This window comes from Magnolia sinica, chromosome 5 (assembly GCF_029962835.1).
Source record: "Magnolia sinica isolate HGM2019 chromosome 5, MsV1, whole genome shotgun sequence".
Classification (NCBI taxonomy): domain Eukaryota; kingdom Viridiplantae; phylum Streptophyta; class Magnoliopsida; order Magnoliales; family Magnoliaceae; genus Magnolia; species Magnolia sinica.
This window is the reverse complement of record NC_080577.1, coordinates 101884791-101902544: the sequence shown is the minus strand read 5'-3', so window position 1 is coordinate 101902544 and position 17754 is coordinate 101884791. Positions and strand designations below refer to the sequence as shown.

The following is a 17754-nucleotide window of genomic DNA, read 5'->3' as shown; positions in this document are numbered from 1 at the left end:
GCATACAAGAAAAGGCCTAATTTCCTTTTTTAGCTTTTGTATAATTTAATTTTCTTTCATTTCTCCATGTTAGGAAATAATTAATCTTAGATTTTTCTTGCTGAAGTGCTTTCTTATTTTAGAGATTCTATGTTAGGAAATAAGTATTATTAGATTTTCTTATTTAAAGATTTTTCTTAATTTTGAGATCTTGGCTAGCTAGGAATCTCATTTTTAGATTCCATAGATTATATTGAAGATTGTAAGCACTCATTATAAAAAAGGCTTAGGCCTATGGAATAAGACACAGTTGAATGGTATTCTCTTTGAGCAAATTCTCTTGTTTTTCTACAGTAGTTGTTGGGGGCTGAACTGATCTATACTATAAGACTAGAGGACTATCGAGTTTTCTTATAGTCATTGCATTCTTTTCTCTTTGTGACCGGAACTTCAATCCGGTACGTTGTATCTTATTGCAATTGGTTTCTTCCTTGATCTAATTGCATTAAATTGGTATTAGAGTGAGTCCTGCTCTTGGAAAATTGAAAGAAGGTAATTTCCTTATCTCAATTCTTCCCTTTCATCTTTCCCCTCTCCCTCAATCGTCATCGTCCATTTTCTTTTATTTATTTTTTCTTTTTTCCATTTCTCTTTTCCCTTTCTTCCCAAATCACCAAACCCTAAACCATACCTTTTTCCCAAATCACGAAGTCCTTTTTCCCAAACCCTTCAAACCCTAACCGTACCAAGTTTTAAAAAAAAGATCACATCAAACCCTGACAGTACCCATTTCTAACCCTACCAAATCCTAGTCCCGTTCCAACCCATTAATTCCCTTGCCCTTTTCTTCCTTCCTCCAAAACCTTTAGATTTAGAACTCAAGCCTAAAGTTTACCCTATATTCTTTCATGTTCTTTCTTAGAGATGTTGTGGATAGGAACATGTTCATACATCTTGTACAATTATCCTTATTTAGACTCCCATGCCCTTCCATATCCATTGCATTATCCGAGTTCCCTCGATGATCAAGATTGTCCTTTGTTCTCTAATATAAGACTAGAGGACTGTTGAGTTTGTTCACAATCATTCATTGCATCTTTTTCTCTTTGTGATTTGAACTTCAATCTGATATGTTGAATCTTATTGCAATTAGTTTCTTCCTTGATCTAGTTGCATTAGGGGCCTATGATTCGGACCGTTTAGTTCATGTTACATCTCTACCTGAATACCGAATTTTTATCTCATCATTGCGAGCAATCTATTTAATCACTCAAAATGACAAAACTTGATCATGTAATTTGTTGTATTTGATATCTTAAATCTAATTAGATTCTGCACAGATTTTTGCGCAACTGCGAAAGTGCGGGATTTGTTTCCAATTTCGTTTATGATTCTTTCCAATTTTGTTTGGGATTCTTCCTAAAACTATATATATGGGTGTAAACGGGATTGTGAGGTATCATTCTAAGTGATTCTCAGGGTTTTTAAAAGGGTTCTAGGGTTTGCAAAGGGTGTAGCAAGGGTGAGATTCAAGCTTGTTTAAATCGGGTAAGTCCTTTCTCTTTGTAATTTCTGCTTTCATACTGAAGATCTGTCGCTTTGTGCCGTGGTTTTTTCCTGAAAGAGTTTTTCATGTTAGATCTTTGTGTTCTCTTGTGTTTACTTGGTGCTCTTGGATTGCTATCCCAGATCCATCTCAGTGTGATTCTGCAGTCCAAAACCCAACAAGTGGTATCAGAGCTATCATTGGGGCACAGATATGAATCTGCAGGATTAACAATAATGAGAAACACCAAGTTTGATATTGAGAAGTACTTGGACAAAAATAATTTTGAGTTATGGAAGATTAAGATGATTAGTCTATTAACTAAACAAGGTGAAGTTAAGGCTCTTGAGGAGCGAAAATCGATTATGAAAGATGAAGAATGGGAGACTCTTGATAGTAATGCTTTAGCCTCTATCCGTTTATGTCTCACGGATAAGGTTCTCTATAATGTTTTAAGGGAGAAAACTGCGGCTAAGTTATGTGCGAAGTTGGAGGATATTTATGTGAAAAAATCCTTTGAAAATCGCCTACACTTGAAGCTTCAGTAGTATAACTTCAAGATGGCAGAGGTTGGAGATCTGGAGGCCCATATTAACAACTTTAATAAATTGGTTTGCAAATTGCTGGATATGGAGGAAGTAATCAAAGATAAGGAACAAGCATGTATGTTGCTGAATTCTCTTCTGGCATCGTATGAGTCATTCAAGGACGCGATATGCACCGCAAATAAAACCCTGAGTGTCGACACCGTTATCTTAGCCCTTCAAGGGAAGGCCATGAGATAGCTAAACGGTGACATGGGGACATCTTCCGATGCACTGTATACGAGAGACAGGAATTCTGAGCGAGGTACAGGATCTTCAAGACCTAGATCTAAATCCAAGGGCAAAGGCATAGGAAAACTAAAGTGCTGGAACTGTGGGATGACTGGACACATGAAGAAGGATTGTACCAATCTTAAAGTAAAAAAAGAAAATTCAACGGTTTCTTTCAAGGAGGCCAATGTTGTCACATCTGATGAGGAGACTAGTGGAGGTAATGTTCTATCTGTGACTATGGTCGGACACTTGCATGACAATCTTAGAGACGAGTGGATCCTTGACACAGGAGCATCATATCACATGACTCCTCATCGGAGTTGGTTCGCCAGTTACAAGGAATGCGATGGTGGACAGGTTTTTATGGGCAATGACAATGCCTGTAATGTTGTGACTATTGGTACGGTGAGCATCAAGATGTTTGATGGGATGGAGCGTACCTTGACGGACGTCAGGCACGTTCCTTATATGAAGAAAAGTCTGATTTCTCTTGGTGCACTTGAGGCTATAGGGTGCAAGTTCACTGGTATTGATGGTGTCCTTAAAGTTTCAAAAGGGACACTCGTGATCATGAGAGTGCAAAGGCACGGTAACCTTTACAGGTTGATCGGGAGCACTTCAGCAGGTGGAGCGGCAACAACTATTGCAGTTTCGACGTCTCTACGCATGTGGCATGCTCGTCTGGGCTACACGAGCGAGCGGGGCATGAAGATACTATCTGATCGTTGTTTGATTCCAACTTTTAAGAATTTTGATTTAAATGCATGCGAGTATTGTATATATGGTAAACAATTTAGATTATCTTTTAAAATTGGAAAACATGCATGTAAGGGAGTGCTTGATTATGTGCACTCTGACGTTTGGGGGCCATCGCCAGAGGTTTCCATTGGGGGGTCGTCATGGTTTGTTTTATTCATTGACGACCACTCCAGGAAAGTTTGAGTTTACTTCATGAAACGTAAATTCGAAGTTTTCACCATATTCAAACAATTGAAGGCAATGGTGAAAAAACAGTCAGGGTGAAATATGAAGGTTTTAAGGACTGACAATGGTGGAGAATTTACTTCCACTTAATTTAATGAATATTGTAGGGATGAAAGGATCATTAGGTTCAACAGTGCGCCACACGTCCGAACAAAATTGTGTAGTTGAACAAATGAATCGGACTCTCTTGGAGAGGGCCCGATGCATGTTAAGTAATGCCGCGTTGGGCATGGACCTATGGACAAAGGCTGTAAACATGGCCTGCTATTTGGTGAACTGGTCTCCTTTTACGACAATTGAATGTAAGTTCCTAGAAAGCTCCTTATTTCCTAAGAATGATCAGGAGGAGCAAAAGGAACCAGAAATGTTGATCGTAGACGTCTAGATTGACACAGATGCAGGTAGAGACAGATGCATAGACAAAGGTACAAGATTAGGTGGAGCAACCACTTGTGAGAAGAAGCCTACCGCGTGATTACAGGTTACCAGTAAGATACAGGGATGACTCTAATATTGCATATGCCCTCGTTACAAATGAGGGGGACCCGTCTACTATTCAGGAGGCTCTCAGTGAGCCTGATGCAGAAAAGTGGAAGGCGGCTATGGACGATGAGATGGACTCGTTGCACAAAAACCACACATGGGAGCTGGTGGAGCTTCCAATGGGCCAAAAAGCGATCGGATGCAAGTGGTTATTCAAAAGGAAATAGGACATACAAAGCAAGATTGGTAGCGAAGGGTGATGCTTAGAGAGAAGGAATTGACTTCACAAAGATATTTGCTCTGGTGGTTAAGCATGTGTCTATCAGATTCGTGTTGGCGCTGGTTGCCCAATACGATCTCGAGCTAGAACAGATGGATGTCAAGACTGCATTCTTGCGCGGGGAGTTGGAAGAGCAGATCTACATGAAGCAACCAGAGGGCTACAAAATTAAACGGGGAGAAAAAAGTTTGCAGGTTAATGAGGTCGTTGTACGGCTTGAAACAGTTGCCTAGATAGTGGTATAAAAATTTTGATTCTTTCATGTTGAGTCAGAAATTTACTCGGAGTGAATATGATCACCATGTCTATTACAAGACACTGAGTGATGGCAAATTCATCATCCTAGTATTGTATGTTGATTGTATGTTGATCCCCAGTCATGATATGTTTGAAATCAACGTACTGAAGACTTAGTTATCAGGGATATTCGAGATGAAAGATCTAGGGCCTGCAAAGAGGATTCTTGGCATAGATATTCATAGAGACAGGAAGATGAGTAGACTTTGGTTATTACTGGCAGAATACCTTGAAAAGGTGCTGATCAAGTTTGGGATGGACTAGGCAAAGCCAGTGAGCGTTCCCCACGCGACTCACTTCAAACTTTTCTCAAAACAATGTCCTAAATCAAATGAGGAAAAACATGTTATGTCTCATGTGTCTTATTCGAATGCGGTTGACAGTTTAATGTATGCCATGGTCTGTATGAGACCAGATATTTCATAGGCAGTCGGTGTTGTGAGCAGATACATGTCAAACCCCAGCAAGCAACATTGGGAAGCAATGAAATGGACACTTCGATACATTCGAGGTACAAAAAACTACTTCTTAACTTTTGAGAAGGCAGGGGCAAAGTTATTAGGGTATGTGGATTTAGACCATGCAAGCAGTGTGGATTCTAGAAACTCAACTTCAGAATACTCGTTTGTACTAGCGGGTGGAGCAATTAGTTGGATGTCAAAGCTTCAGCTCGTGGTGACACTTTCCACGACCGAAGTAGAATATATGGCAGTGACGGAAGCATTTCAGGAAGATGTTTGGTTAAGAGGCATGATAAATCAGTTGGGACTTCAGCAGGAGGCCGTGCCGGTTAATTGTGATAGCAAGAGCACTATCAATTTGGCTAAAAATTCTGTTTATTACTCTTGTACTAAACACATTGATGTTCGTCAGCATTTTATCCAACAGGTGCTCGAGGAAGGAGGTGTAACTCTAAAGAAGATTCACACTAGCGTGAATCCAGCAGACATGCTCACCAAAGTTGTTCCTACAGAGAAGTTCAAGTTTTGTGCAACATCTCTGGGCTTGGCGATGGTGTAAAAGGAAGACGGAGTGTGCACAAGAAGCATTGATGAAGCTATGATGCGAGGCAGAGATAAGAGAAGATGACAAGGAGCTACGCGTTTGAAGATTGAAAACATGGTGGAGATTGTTGTATTTGATGTCTTAAATCTAATTAGATTCTGCGCAGATTTTTCGCGCAACTGCGAAAGCGCAGGATTTGTTTCCGATTTCGTTTATGATTCTTTTCGATTTTGTTTGAGATTCTTCCTAAAACTATATATATGGGTGTAAACGGGATTGAGAGGTATTATTCTAAGGGATTCTAAGGCTTTCTAAAAGGGTTCTAGGGTTTGCAAAGGGTGTAGCATGGGTGACATTCAAGCTTGTTTGAATTGGTAAGTCTTTTCTCTTTGTTTTTTTTTGCTTTCATAGTGAAGATTTGTCGCTTTGTGCCGTGGTTTTTTCTCGAAAGGGTTTTCCAAGTTAAATCTTTATGTTCTCTTGTGTTTGCTTGGAGCTCTTGGATTGCTATCCTAGATCCATCTTTGTGTGATTCCGCAGTCCAAAACCCAACATAATCTAGCATTCACGATGATAAAGTAAAAATATTCCAAAAGAAAGAAAGAATGAATGAATGAAAGCAGTAGTTGCTTTCTTGTCATGCACTCTAAACTAACCTCTAAAAAGGTGCATTTGGATGCTAGATTGAATTGATTATTTGTCTAATATAACGAGTTATGAACAATGCAAATTTATTAAAAGAAACAACCAAATTGCAATTTCCTTCCTAGTCACTCATATTGAGAGCATGGGCATCATAATGCAATTAAATTATTTTTAGTTGGACTTGGAAGGAAAATCATTGCAATTTGAGGTATACTTCGCCATTGTGAATACTAGGAAACATCATTCACTTTGTTATTTCCTCTTGAATAGATTCATTCACAATCCAATCACTCATGCTTCTAACCACAGCCAATGCTTAAATCCATTCCCTCAAAAAAGCTCCGTAAGAAGGAAATCACAATTTGATTCTTTCCATCGTAGTAGATAGACAAAATGTAGTTATACACGATCCTTCTAAGTAGATGTTGCTTTGAATCACACTTTGGACTTGTGCTCCCGTTCTTGTTCTCTGCCTGTTTATACTTGGAAAACATTTTGAAACAGACTCTTCCCCGCTCTCGCACCCAGATCTGTTGGGGCTTTGCTTCAAGCTTTGTGCAACTATAGACAAAGCAGTTTGATATGGAATACAAATGCAGCCTAACAGAAATGAAGCAAAATTGGCTATTGTATGTTGCGGGATCAAGAATTAACATAATCACCCTCTGCAAGAGGAGGGGGGTGTTTCAGAAGGTAAATACACCAGTACAGAAAAGGGAAGAAGAGAGTGCCACAGGAGGGAGTAATATTACAGTTGTAAAAGAGGGTGGGGCATTGGAATTGAATAGATTCTTAGAGGGTGGAGGTTCCAAATTTTTTTTTTTTTTGCATCTTGTTTGGAAGTGATGTTTTTATGTTCTGAACAAATAGTGCTGATGTTGGATGTAATCCTACAATAAAATGGAATTACATGTAGAACTATCTATTTCAATTCTCTACTTTCCTGGTTATTATTATTATTATTATTATTTTTTAAATTTCACTTGATTAAGAAAAAAGAAACTACCAAGTGCTGATATTGGCAATAATTTCAATTGTATTGAGTAGATGCATGATGCTTAATCATTCTCAGTTTTGTTTTAACAAATGTAGATGCAAAGATTCCATTTCTTTTATCAGATTTTCTTCCTTGAATAATATAACTTGAGTTGTGTTGGTAATTCCAAATAATCTAACTTGAGTTGTGTTGGTAATTTTGTAGGTACCATGCCAACCGCATGTTGAGCTTCTACGCCCCAGGTGATCATATTTTTCTGTCATCCTGTGAATTTTTTCCAATTGTTTGATCCAGTTCTTTTTATTTTTGTTTTATGAATGACAAGGTTTTATTAAAGGCCTGTTTGGACTCACTGAAATGTAAATTGAAGAAACATCGTTTTCATGAAAATGGCATTTCTATTCTTGGTTTCTGTAAATTTCTTGGAACTCCATCTCCATTTCATTCTCAATTCCTAGAAAATACCTATTTTTCATTTGCTTGCGAATACTTAAGAAACATTATTTCAAGAAATTGAAGGAAATGAGAGGAAATGACCCTCTCTCTTTACGAAGTGCCTCACTTAGCAGTCACACGTGCCACCACCCATCTTCTAAGTGCCCTGTGTGTACAACCATCCATCTTCAAGCACCCGACATGGGCCAATGTGCCACGTGCAACTTGTGCCACCATTCATCTCAAAGCTGTTATGCAAGGGTCAATGTGCCACATGCCCAACACGTGCCACCATTCATCTCAAAGTTATTATATAGGCATCAATGTGCCACATGCACAACACGTGCCACCACCATCTTTTAGCCCCCCACATGTCAATGAGCCACGTGTAGCATTTTCCATCCTCATCTTCAAACACCCCACACGTGCCATTGTGCCACATGTGTTGCATGCTTGCCATCCATCTTTAAGCACTTCACACGCGTGACATGAACTGCTGACCATCTTCAAGTTCCCTGTGGAAACATCCATCCCTAGGTGCTCCACATGTGCCACTATCCCCTTAAAGGACCATACATGCGCGAGATGTGCTACCGTGATGTAGGACGGATAGTCTAACCCTAGAATGATGTTATGGAATTGAATAACGGATTAATCAAAGCAATCAAAACACAAAATATAACTACTCTATCACAAATTTAAAGAATCCAAGTAACAAAACATGTTCTAGTTCAAAACCGTAGACAATCCCGCAATGCAGATCTAACAATATATGAATCGATTAGGAACTATTGAAGGTAGAACTTCCATTTAGCATAGGGATTACTTTTGATTCAAAGGAAATTAATTGTCCTAGTTAGGGTTTTGGTGGGTTAGGGTTGAATTTAAAGATTAGGAAATTGGAAAAATTGGATTAGGTTTTTGGGAGTAGAGAAGCTAGGATTTAGGGATTAGGGTTTTGAGATTTGGGAGATTTTGGGTTAGGGTTTTATGATTCGGGAAGCTAGGATTTGGGGATTAGGGTTTTGGGAATCTAGGTTTTAGGTTAGGGTTTTAGCTTAGGGTTATGGGATTTAAGGGAAAATGATGAAGGATCAAAGAAGGAATGATCTAGCTGTAACATCCCGAATTTTCACGGCCAGAGTTTGTACTCGTGCCCGAGAAAACCGGGTGTAAATAATGTATAAATTGGATGCTTTAAAAATCGCTCTTTTTTTTTCCCTCATTTGGATCACATCCAGATACATTCATGATGGTAACTTTCACGAGAATAAAATCGACTGTATTGATTATTTCATCAGAGTAAAAGAATAATCAAATGTCCTCTCAATAGGAGCTTATTACATTTATCGAGTTCGTAGCGGAAGTATAAAACTAAATTATAAAATTATTTTCTTATTCTTTCAGCATAATCTTTTATGGGGAGATTGTCCTCTAGGTCTTCAATCTGTACGTCACCTGCATCATCTGTACGGTTGGAGAGGGTCACGGCCTACTCATAGTGATGGTCATCCTTTAAGATTAACAATAATTCAAGAGGTTCATAAAAGTAATGTAAGGGTTCTGATACGTCCCGTACTCCACTAATACGAGAGTATCAGTATGCGCAGACAACCTACATGAGATGCATGCCTAGCAAAGCGTGTGCTGCTCATCATACATAATGATCATTACAATGTGAAATACGATTCATAGAAAACCCGGATCGCCCCGCATTCTCACACTACAGAGATTTACCGGCATGTCCGACGCTACTGTGGATTTACGTTAACACCTCAATGCGCACAACACATGAGTTGGATGAATTACGTGACACGATTTGTTCATGGAGCGATTACTTGCGACATCCAATCTTGGAAGTGATATGACACTGCATTTGCAAATTACACACATCGATTTGTGCACCACTACCCAATACCCATGGAATTACGTGACGACCAAGAGGGTCTCTACCCAGAGCGCATTACGTCAATGATAAAATAGTTGAATCACTAGTTGTGATACCTCTTAACACATCACTTGCACTTATAGAGAACATAAGCTGAATCATGAGAGTTTTGGAATATCCAGACACATGCCCCAAGCTTTAAAGGTATATAGCATGAAGGCTAGTAAAGTAAAGAAGAGAATAGCAATGACTAACTCACAAAGAGGAGAGTGATAATGGTCAACTCAATAAAAAGAAAGTAGCAATGATTAACTCAACAAATAGAAGAGTGGCAATGACCAACTCAATATTATGGAGAGTGGCAATGACTAAATAAATTAATAAAGGCAAGGGCAAGGCTTGTATCCATGACCTTACATAAATTTATAAAGATCACTTGTAATCAACATTATATTGTAACCCAAAATGGCAAATAATTGATGATAAACCATATATTTGCACGGAGAATTCACAGTAACATGAAGGCATGTAAAAGGCAAGATAAATATAACAACTTAAATTAATGTAAGCTTAAAAGATAAAAACCCTTACCTTTCGTTGCCTGATCGCTTACTACTAAAGTTAAATGTCCGAATACACACTTTAAGATCCAATCGTGTCCTAATTCATACGGTTAAGAATAAGTTAGATTTCGGGCTATGGTAGTGTTGTATTAGGTATGATTAGATTAATTCCAAAGGAAGACCTTGGTTCAGGTCTGTTCTAGACGTGCCATATGATATGGTAGTTAGATAATCTTCAATATCTATATTTAGGAATTTAAGTGTATTCTTTCACCAAGTTGACTCGGTTCAACCGGATGGAGTAATTTCGTGTCTTGCTTTTGAATAAGGAAAAGAAAGAAAATCTAGGAAAGAAGGATAAAAGGAGGGATACATAATCTTACTTAAGATATGGATCTAATCCTTTGGAATTTGAATATGTAATTCCTTGGCCAGACCTATCTTTTGCTGGAAAGCCGATGGTGCTTCTTCTTTCTTTCTTTCTCCTCTCTCGTGTCATTGTGGACGCCTTCCAACAGCAGAGTTTTGGCGTTTACTTCTTTCCCTGTTCACCTTTCTTACTTCTCTTCCTCTCCTCTTGCTTTGTTTTCTTTTCTCTTTCTTCCACCGTCGGACGAAGTGGTCTTTTATAGGTGTAATAGTATCTAGATCCTTTTTGCGTATCCTCATGCAGCGTGTTGCAAAATCAAAGAGATGAGCATATTCTCTTACGTAGTCCTCGTTTTCCTGCACAACGTGGATCTGGACAACGTGGTGGCCCACGGTTCTCCTCCAATTTCTTCTATCGACGTGGGAGGAGTCGAAATCCAGATTTCTATGGTTTGAACGTTTGGATTGATGGAAGTATGAGATGGTGGTCGGCAGAGGAAGGTTTTCTTACGCAGTTTGCGGCCTAACAGATCTTGGCGTCTTGGACTGGGATCTTGGCGTCGTGAGGAGCTTTTCTAACTTCTCCGTTGATTGAGATAGAGTCGGATCTATCTTCTGTGGAGTTTAAACGGTTCAGATCTACTAGAGGATTCAAAACCGAAAGTTTTTTGGTAGGGAAATCTCTCTCAAATCCGTTTTTATCACCACTGTTATAGCATGCGGAGGAATGCCACTTCGGTTTGATTGTACAACACTCCACTTGCGATGATTTCTTGAGAAATCCACTCCCTTCACCGTCTTCATAGGGTCGTGTTAGGCCATGGGCCAAAATATAGGACAAATCCAAGTCTTATGTGGGCCACACATTGTAGAAACGTATGAGTTTCACTCACGTTAAAAAAATCAACATGAAAGTGAAAAACGGACATTGCTTGTATATAAATTCTAAGCTTGTAATTACAATCTTGCCATTCTCCATTGTTACGACTTGCGTCATCCATTCCTCCTAATTGCACCGTCCAAATGAGACGAAATTTCACCACTAATCGTTATTTTTCAAGATCTCTCAACCAGTTAAGTTTGGGCCCTGATCTCCCAAGGATGACAAAGATGTTCTTTTTATGGCTAACCCACTCCGTAATCCAAAATAACATTTGTGCACACATTTAATTGACAAATTACCAGGTAGTTTGAACCTATACCCTAAGATCTTTATGATGATCGGTTTATTATGATATTTGCATTGCCAATTTGGCAGATCCAATTATGATGGACTGTTATATGACATGTTAAAAATAAGGGAACTTAATGGTTAGCACTCTGACCATGTATGTAGGTGGATGTACGGTCAGTTTCGTAAATGGATGGTCATAAAGTAGAGTGATTAGGGGTAGGACATGTATACCGTTAGATTCGAGTGATTTGTTCGCATGTGTAAGTTCCTCATATTGTAATTCTAATGGCGGGTTAAGCATATTCGTATGGGGTGAACATGATGAACGGATCGAAATCTTGATCTGATTAGTGTATGGACGGATGTAGAGGTCAAGTAGCTAGTTTACTTTGATCTAAGGGCTAAAATTCGATTTGTATGGTTAATTTATGATAATTAGGCCTGATATAAAATTTTACATGAAACGGATCATGAGAACCATGTGATTTGGAATTTAGGGGTATAAGTTGATGACATTTTCGTAATTATTGTTGATCTAAGAGTTTTGTGAAATCTAATGGTTCTACATGGTTATATGCCCATTTCTAAACAACTCTTACAAAAGAACTTACATCTAGATCATTATGGATAAAGAGTTATTCACTGATTTAGTCAAAGGAAGGTACATATATCAAACCACATGATCAATGGTCGGATGACTTGATTTATGGATGAAGATCATTTTTAACGGTCAGATTCATGTTGAAGAATAGATGTAGGGTTAGGATAGTTAGATTGACATCGTGCACATATACATATTAAGTTAGATTTCACGGTAACACTCGAGGACTTTCAATACTCGGGTATTAAACAGTTTGGGGTGTTACAATCTACCCCCCTTAAACAAAATTTCGTCCCCGAAATTTATTTATTTGTTCTATTTACACTAATCCATTATGTTTAATATTTCACTATATTCTTCATCAGGTAGATGTATATGTCTAGGTGTGCGTGTAATTGGCTGCATAGAAATCGGGACGCTACAATCTACCCCCCTTAAATAAAAATCTTGACCCCAAGATTTGGTAATTGGGTTAAACCGCTTGTGCCTTAATTGAATATGGTTTTGTAAATCTATGGTCTCAATCATTCTAAATCCTTGGGGAATACCATGAAATTTTCGAGGTAAGATTACATGGTTTGGGGGGTGTTTCACCCTCGTGTGCTATATAAAAACTTGCTGTCCAACAACAATTTCTATTGATTTTTGCTACTGTCGGATTTTTATAGAATTAAATGTGCACAAATGCTATTTTGGATTACGGAGTGGGTTAGCCATAAAAGAGCATCTTTGTAATCCTTGAGAGATCAGGGCCCAAACTTAACTGGTCGAGAGATATTGAAAAATAACGATTAGTGGTGAAATTTCGTCTCATTTGGACGGTGCAATTAGGAGGAACGGATGACGCAAGTCGTGACAATGGAGAATGACAAGATTGTAATTACAAGCTTAGAATTTATATACAAGCAGCGTCCATTTTTCACTTTCACGTTGATTTTTTTTAACGTGAGTGAAACTCACACGTTTCTACAGCGTGTGGCCCACATAAGACTTGGATCCGTCCTATATTTCGGCCCATGGCCTAACACGACCCTATGAAGATGGTAAAGGGAGTGGATTTCTCAAGAAATCATCTCAAGTGGACCCACTGGTGCCGTACAATGAAACCGAAGTGGCATTCCTCCGCGTGCTATAACAATGGTGATAAAAACGGATTTGACAGAGAGACTTCCGTACTAAAAAACTTCCGGTTTTGAATCCTCTAGTAGATCCAAACCGTTTAAACTCTACAGAAGATAGATCCGACTGCATCTCAATCAACCGAGAAGTTAGAAAAGCTCCTTACGACGCCAAGATCCCAGTCCAAGATGCCAAGATCTGCTAGGCTGCAGACTGTGAAAGAAAACCTTCCTCTGCCGACCACCATCTCATAATTTCATCAATCTGAATCGTTCAAACCATAGAAATCTGGATTTCGACTCCTCCCATGTCGACAGAAGAAATTGGAGGAGAACTGTGGGCCACCACGCTGTTCAGATCCACATTGCGCAAGAAAACGAGGACTGCGTAAGAGAATATGCCTGTCTCTTTGATTTCGCAACACGTTGCGTAAGGATACGCAGAAAGGATTTAAATACTCTTACATCTATAAGAGACCACTTCGTCCGACGGTGGAAGAAAGAGAAAAGAAAACAAAGCAAGAGGAGAGGAAGAGAAGCAAGAAAGGCGACCAGGGAAAGAAGTAAATGCCAAAACTCTGCTGTTGGAAGGCGTCCACAACGACACGAGAGAGAGAGAGAGAGAGAGAGAGAGAGAGAGAGAGAGAGAGAGAGAGAGAAGAAGCACCATTGGCCTTCCAACAAAAGATAGGTCTGGATCAGACCTTAACCAAGGTTTTCCTTCGGAATCAATCTAATCATACCTAATGCAACACTACCATAGCTCGGAATCTAACTTATTCTTAACCGTATGAATTAGGACACGATTGGATCTTAAAGTGTGTATTCAGACATTTAACTTTGGTAGTAAGCGATCAGGCAACGAAAGGTAAAGGTTTTTATCTTTTAAGCTTACATTAATTTAAGTTGTTATATTTATCTTGCCTTTTACATGCTTTCATGTTACTGTGAATTCTCCGTGCAATTATATGGTTTATTATCAATTATTTGCCCTTTTGGGTTACAGTATAATGTTGATTACAAGTGATCTTTATGAATTTATGTGGGGCCATGGATATAAGCCTTTATCAATTTATTGAGTTGGCCCTTGCCACTCTCCTCTTTAATGATTTGGTCATTGCTACTCTCTTTGATATTGAGTTGGTCATTGCCACTCTTCTATTTGTTGAGTTAGCCATTGCTACTCTCCTTTTATTGAGTTGACCATTATTACTCTCCTCTTTGTGAGTTAGCCATTGATACTTTCTTCTTTACTTTACTAGCCTTAGTGCTATTTACCTTTAAGGCTTGGGCATGTGTCTTGATATTCCAAAATTCCCATGATTCGGCTTATGTTCTCTATAAGTGCAAGTGATGTGTTAAGAGGTATCACAACTAGTGATTCAACTATTTATCATGGACATAATGCGCTCTGGGTAGAGACCCTCTTGGTCGTCACATAATTCCATGGGTTTTGGGTAGTGGTGCAATAATCGATATGTGTAATTCACAAATGCAATGTCGTATTACTTCCGGGATTGGATGTCGCAAATAGTCGCTGCATGAACAAATCGTGTCACGTAATTCATCCGACTTGTGTTGTGTGCGTTGAGATGTTCACGTAAATCCACGGTAGCATCGGACATGCCGGTGAATCTCCGTAGTATGAGAATGCAGGGCGATCCGGGTTTTCTATGAATCGTATTTCACATTGTAATGATCGCTGTATATGATGAGCCGCACATGCTTTGCTAGGTATGCATCTCATGTAGGTTGTCTGCGCATTATGATACCCTCGTATTAGTGGAGTATGAGACGTATCAGAACCCTTACATTACTTTTATGAACCTCTTGAATTATTGTTAATCTTAAAGGACAACCATCACTATGAGTAGGCCTTTGACCCTCTCCAACCGTACAGATGATGCAGGTGACGTACAGATTGAAGACCTAGAGGACAATCTCCTTATGGAAGATTATGTTGAACGAATAAGAAGATAAGTTTATGATTTAGTTTTATACTTTCGCCACGAACTCGATAAATATAATAAGTTCCCATTGAGAGGGCATTTGATTATTCTTTTACTCTGATGAAATAATTAATATAGTCGATTTTATTCTCGTGAAAGTTACATTCATGAATGTATTTGGATGTGATCCAAATGAAAAAAAAAAAAAAGGTGCGATTTTAAAACATTCAATTTATACATTATAAACACCTGGTTTTCTTGAGCACGAGTACAAACTCTGGCCGTGAAAATTCGGGATATTACATTGGCTGTACGGACGGCCTTACGGTCACCTCCATACGGTCGTACAATCAATTGTGGGGTCCGTATAATTATACGGTTGGGTAGATCTAGGTTTAGGTGGGTTTTTGAGATGATGGGAATGGGTTTGGAGGAAAAAACAAAAAGAAAATAAAGGAATAGGGAGAAATAGAGAGAGATAGAGGTAAGTAGAGAGAGAAAAAAGAGAAAAAAAGGAAGATAATACATTGAAAGAAGATAATAAGAGAGAGAGAGATACGATGGAATCGCACCATAGCTTCACACTACTCCAATCACAGGAGGTCTTCTTTGCTCAAGCAAGAAGGGAGTGTGTGTGTGTGTGTGTGTGTGTGTGTGTGTGTGTGTGTGTGTATATAATGCATAATAATGCTAGGGCACTCACATGCCCAAGCCTTTATAGATTATTTGAGGTGTTTTTACAAAAACACCCTTATTACTCTAAAATATCCAAAATACTCCCTAAATCAACTAAAACATAAAACAACCCACAATATAAATAAAATAACTGAGAAAATAACTAAACTAATGTCGTATGATGTCCACGACCAAGATGACCCAATGATCAAGATGGGTGAACAGTGCGAGTGATTCGACGTGTGAAATCCAACGGTTCGATGAAAGCGTCTACTCAATCCAACGGACTAGATGTGTGCAATAAGCTCCCATATGCAACCCACATGCATCTTTCTAGTGGGGTATTCAAAGATGCACGAACATGTATATGGGGTCTTGCAATGCGGCTACGTGCTTGATCTGGGCCCCATATAGTGATAATCCAACCATACAGATGCTGGAATTGCGGCCAAAGCTCTCCTCCTCCTCTGGTATACTCTAAATGGTTCTCGGATGTCCTCATCACAGCGTCCATCTTCAAGTGGCCCACATGTCAATGTGTCACATGTGCAACATGTACCACCTTCTTCTTCAAGCACCCCACATGTGTTAATGTTTAATGTTGTCAAAATCGTTATTGTATCATAAATTGTAGTATGGATTGAATCCTATCAAATATCAAAATTGTAAATTATAAGTTTTTTTTAATGAATTTCTTTAAAAAAATGGAAAAAATACAAAATATAAATAAATCATAAAAATTTAAAAACTCATCAATCATTCCACTCCCATAGATATGCACCAAGTCATACCACCATATCATGATATTGTTAGAGATTGTCGTCTTTCCTTTATTTTTTTTTTGTTGTTCAAGAAATTCACCTTAAAAATATTGAATAATCCTTTAATAATTTATGTTCATTTTACCTTCCTTGAGCGCAAAATCACGTTGGAAAAGCAACATTTGGTTTTGTAGATCGACAAAAAAAGATATTTTGATTTCTAGCGATCATTATCACAATACATATAGGTCAACATGTTTACAACCATCTAAAAAAATAGTCCAGATAAGTCATGCATCAATTTCGTGTTTCGACAAATTAAGAAGTAAGAAATCATAAGAAAATGCAAAATGATTTAACATCGAAGAGAATGTCTATCATGTAATCTCCTATAAAAAAACATAATAAAATAATTAACCTCTTTTAGACAATTCTTAAAGCCCCTACAAAACATAAAATGAAAACCAAGTAAAGCTTAAAATAGAAGAGAACAAGTATACTTCGAATTGTAAGTCGTAGGATTTAAATCAAAGAATCGTAGGATTCATCTAAAAGGGATTCAAATAGTTTGTTGAAGAGTTAATCAAATCGTAAATCATAGGATTTTGACAACTATTAATGTACAACGTATACTATTTTGCCACGTGCCACAATCCATCTCCAAGCACTCCACATGTGCTACACGTGCCAACATTCCACATGTGCAACAGTGTCGCCATCCATCTTCAAGCAACCAACATGTGCCAATGTCCTGTGTGTGCAAAATAGAACAATGTGACATGTGCCACAATCCATCTTCAATGCACACGCGACCTTCTGTATTCGAGTAATTTTTTATTTTTATTTTTATGAAGAATCTTTTTTTTTTTCCAAAACAATATATTTGGAAATGGTGGAAAAAATTTCAAGAAAACCTAACTGAAAAACAATAAAGGGTATCGCCCTTTCCTTTCTCACTGTTTCATAGAAACGTTGTCTCCTGAAAAACACCATTTCCTCTCCTGAAAACCACCATTTCCTCAAAAAAATAAAAAATAAAAAATAAAAAATCCTGCGAAACCAAACAGGCGCTGAAAGAAGAGGGATAAAAGAAACCACATTGACAACCAAGCAAGACATGCCCATCCTAATAAAGTGTACCATGATCACGCTAATACAACTCGGACTACTACAATACTTGGCGATAA

General features: G+C 38.4%; 1 protein-coding gene across 1 annotated transcript in view; it reads left to right on the top strand.

The window, feature by feature from the left end:
* LOC131246461 (DNA repair RAD52-like protein 2, chloroplastic) overlaps positions 1–17754 on the top strand; it is a 38884-nt gene that overhangs the window by 949 nt on the left and 20181 nt on the right. Inside the window, exon 2 of the mRNA XM_058246622.1 lies at positions 7239–7276. Within this exon, the coding sequence (XP_058102605.1) occupies positions 7239–7276 (38 nt within the window). The remainder of the gene's footprint in view (positions 1–7238; positions 7277–17754) is intronic.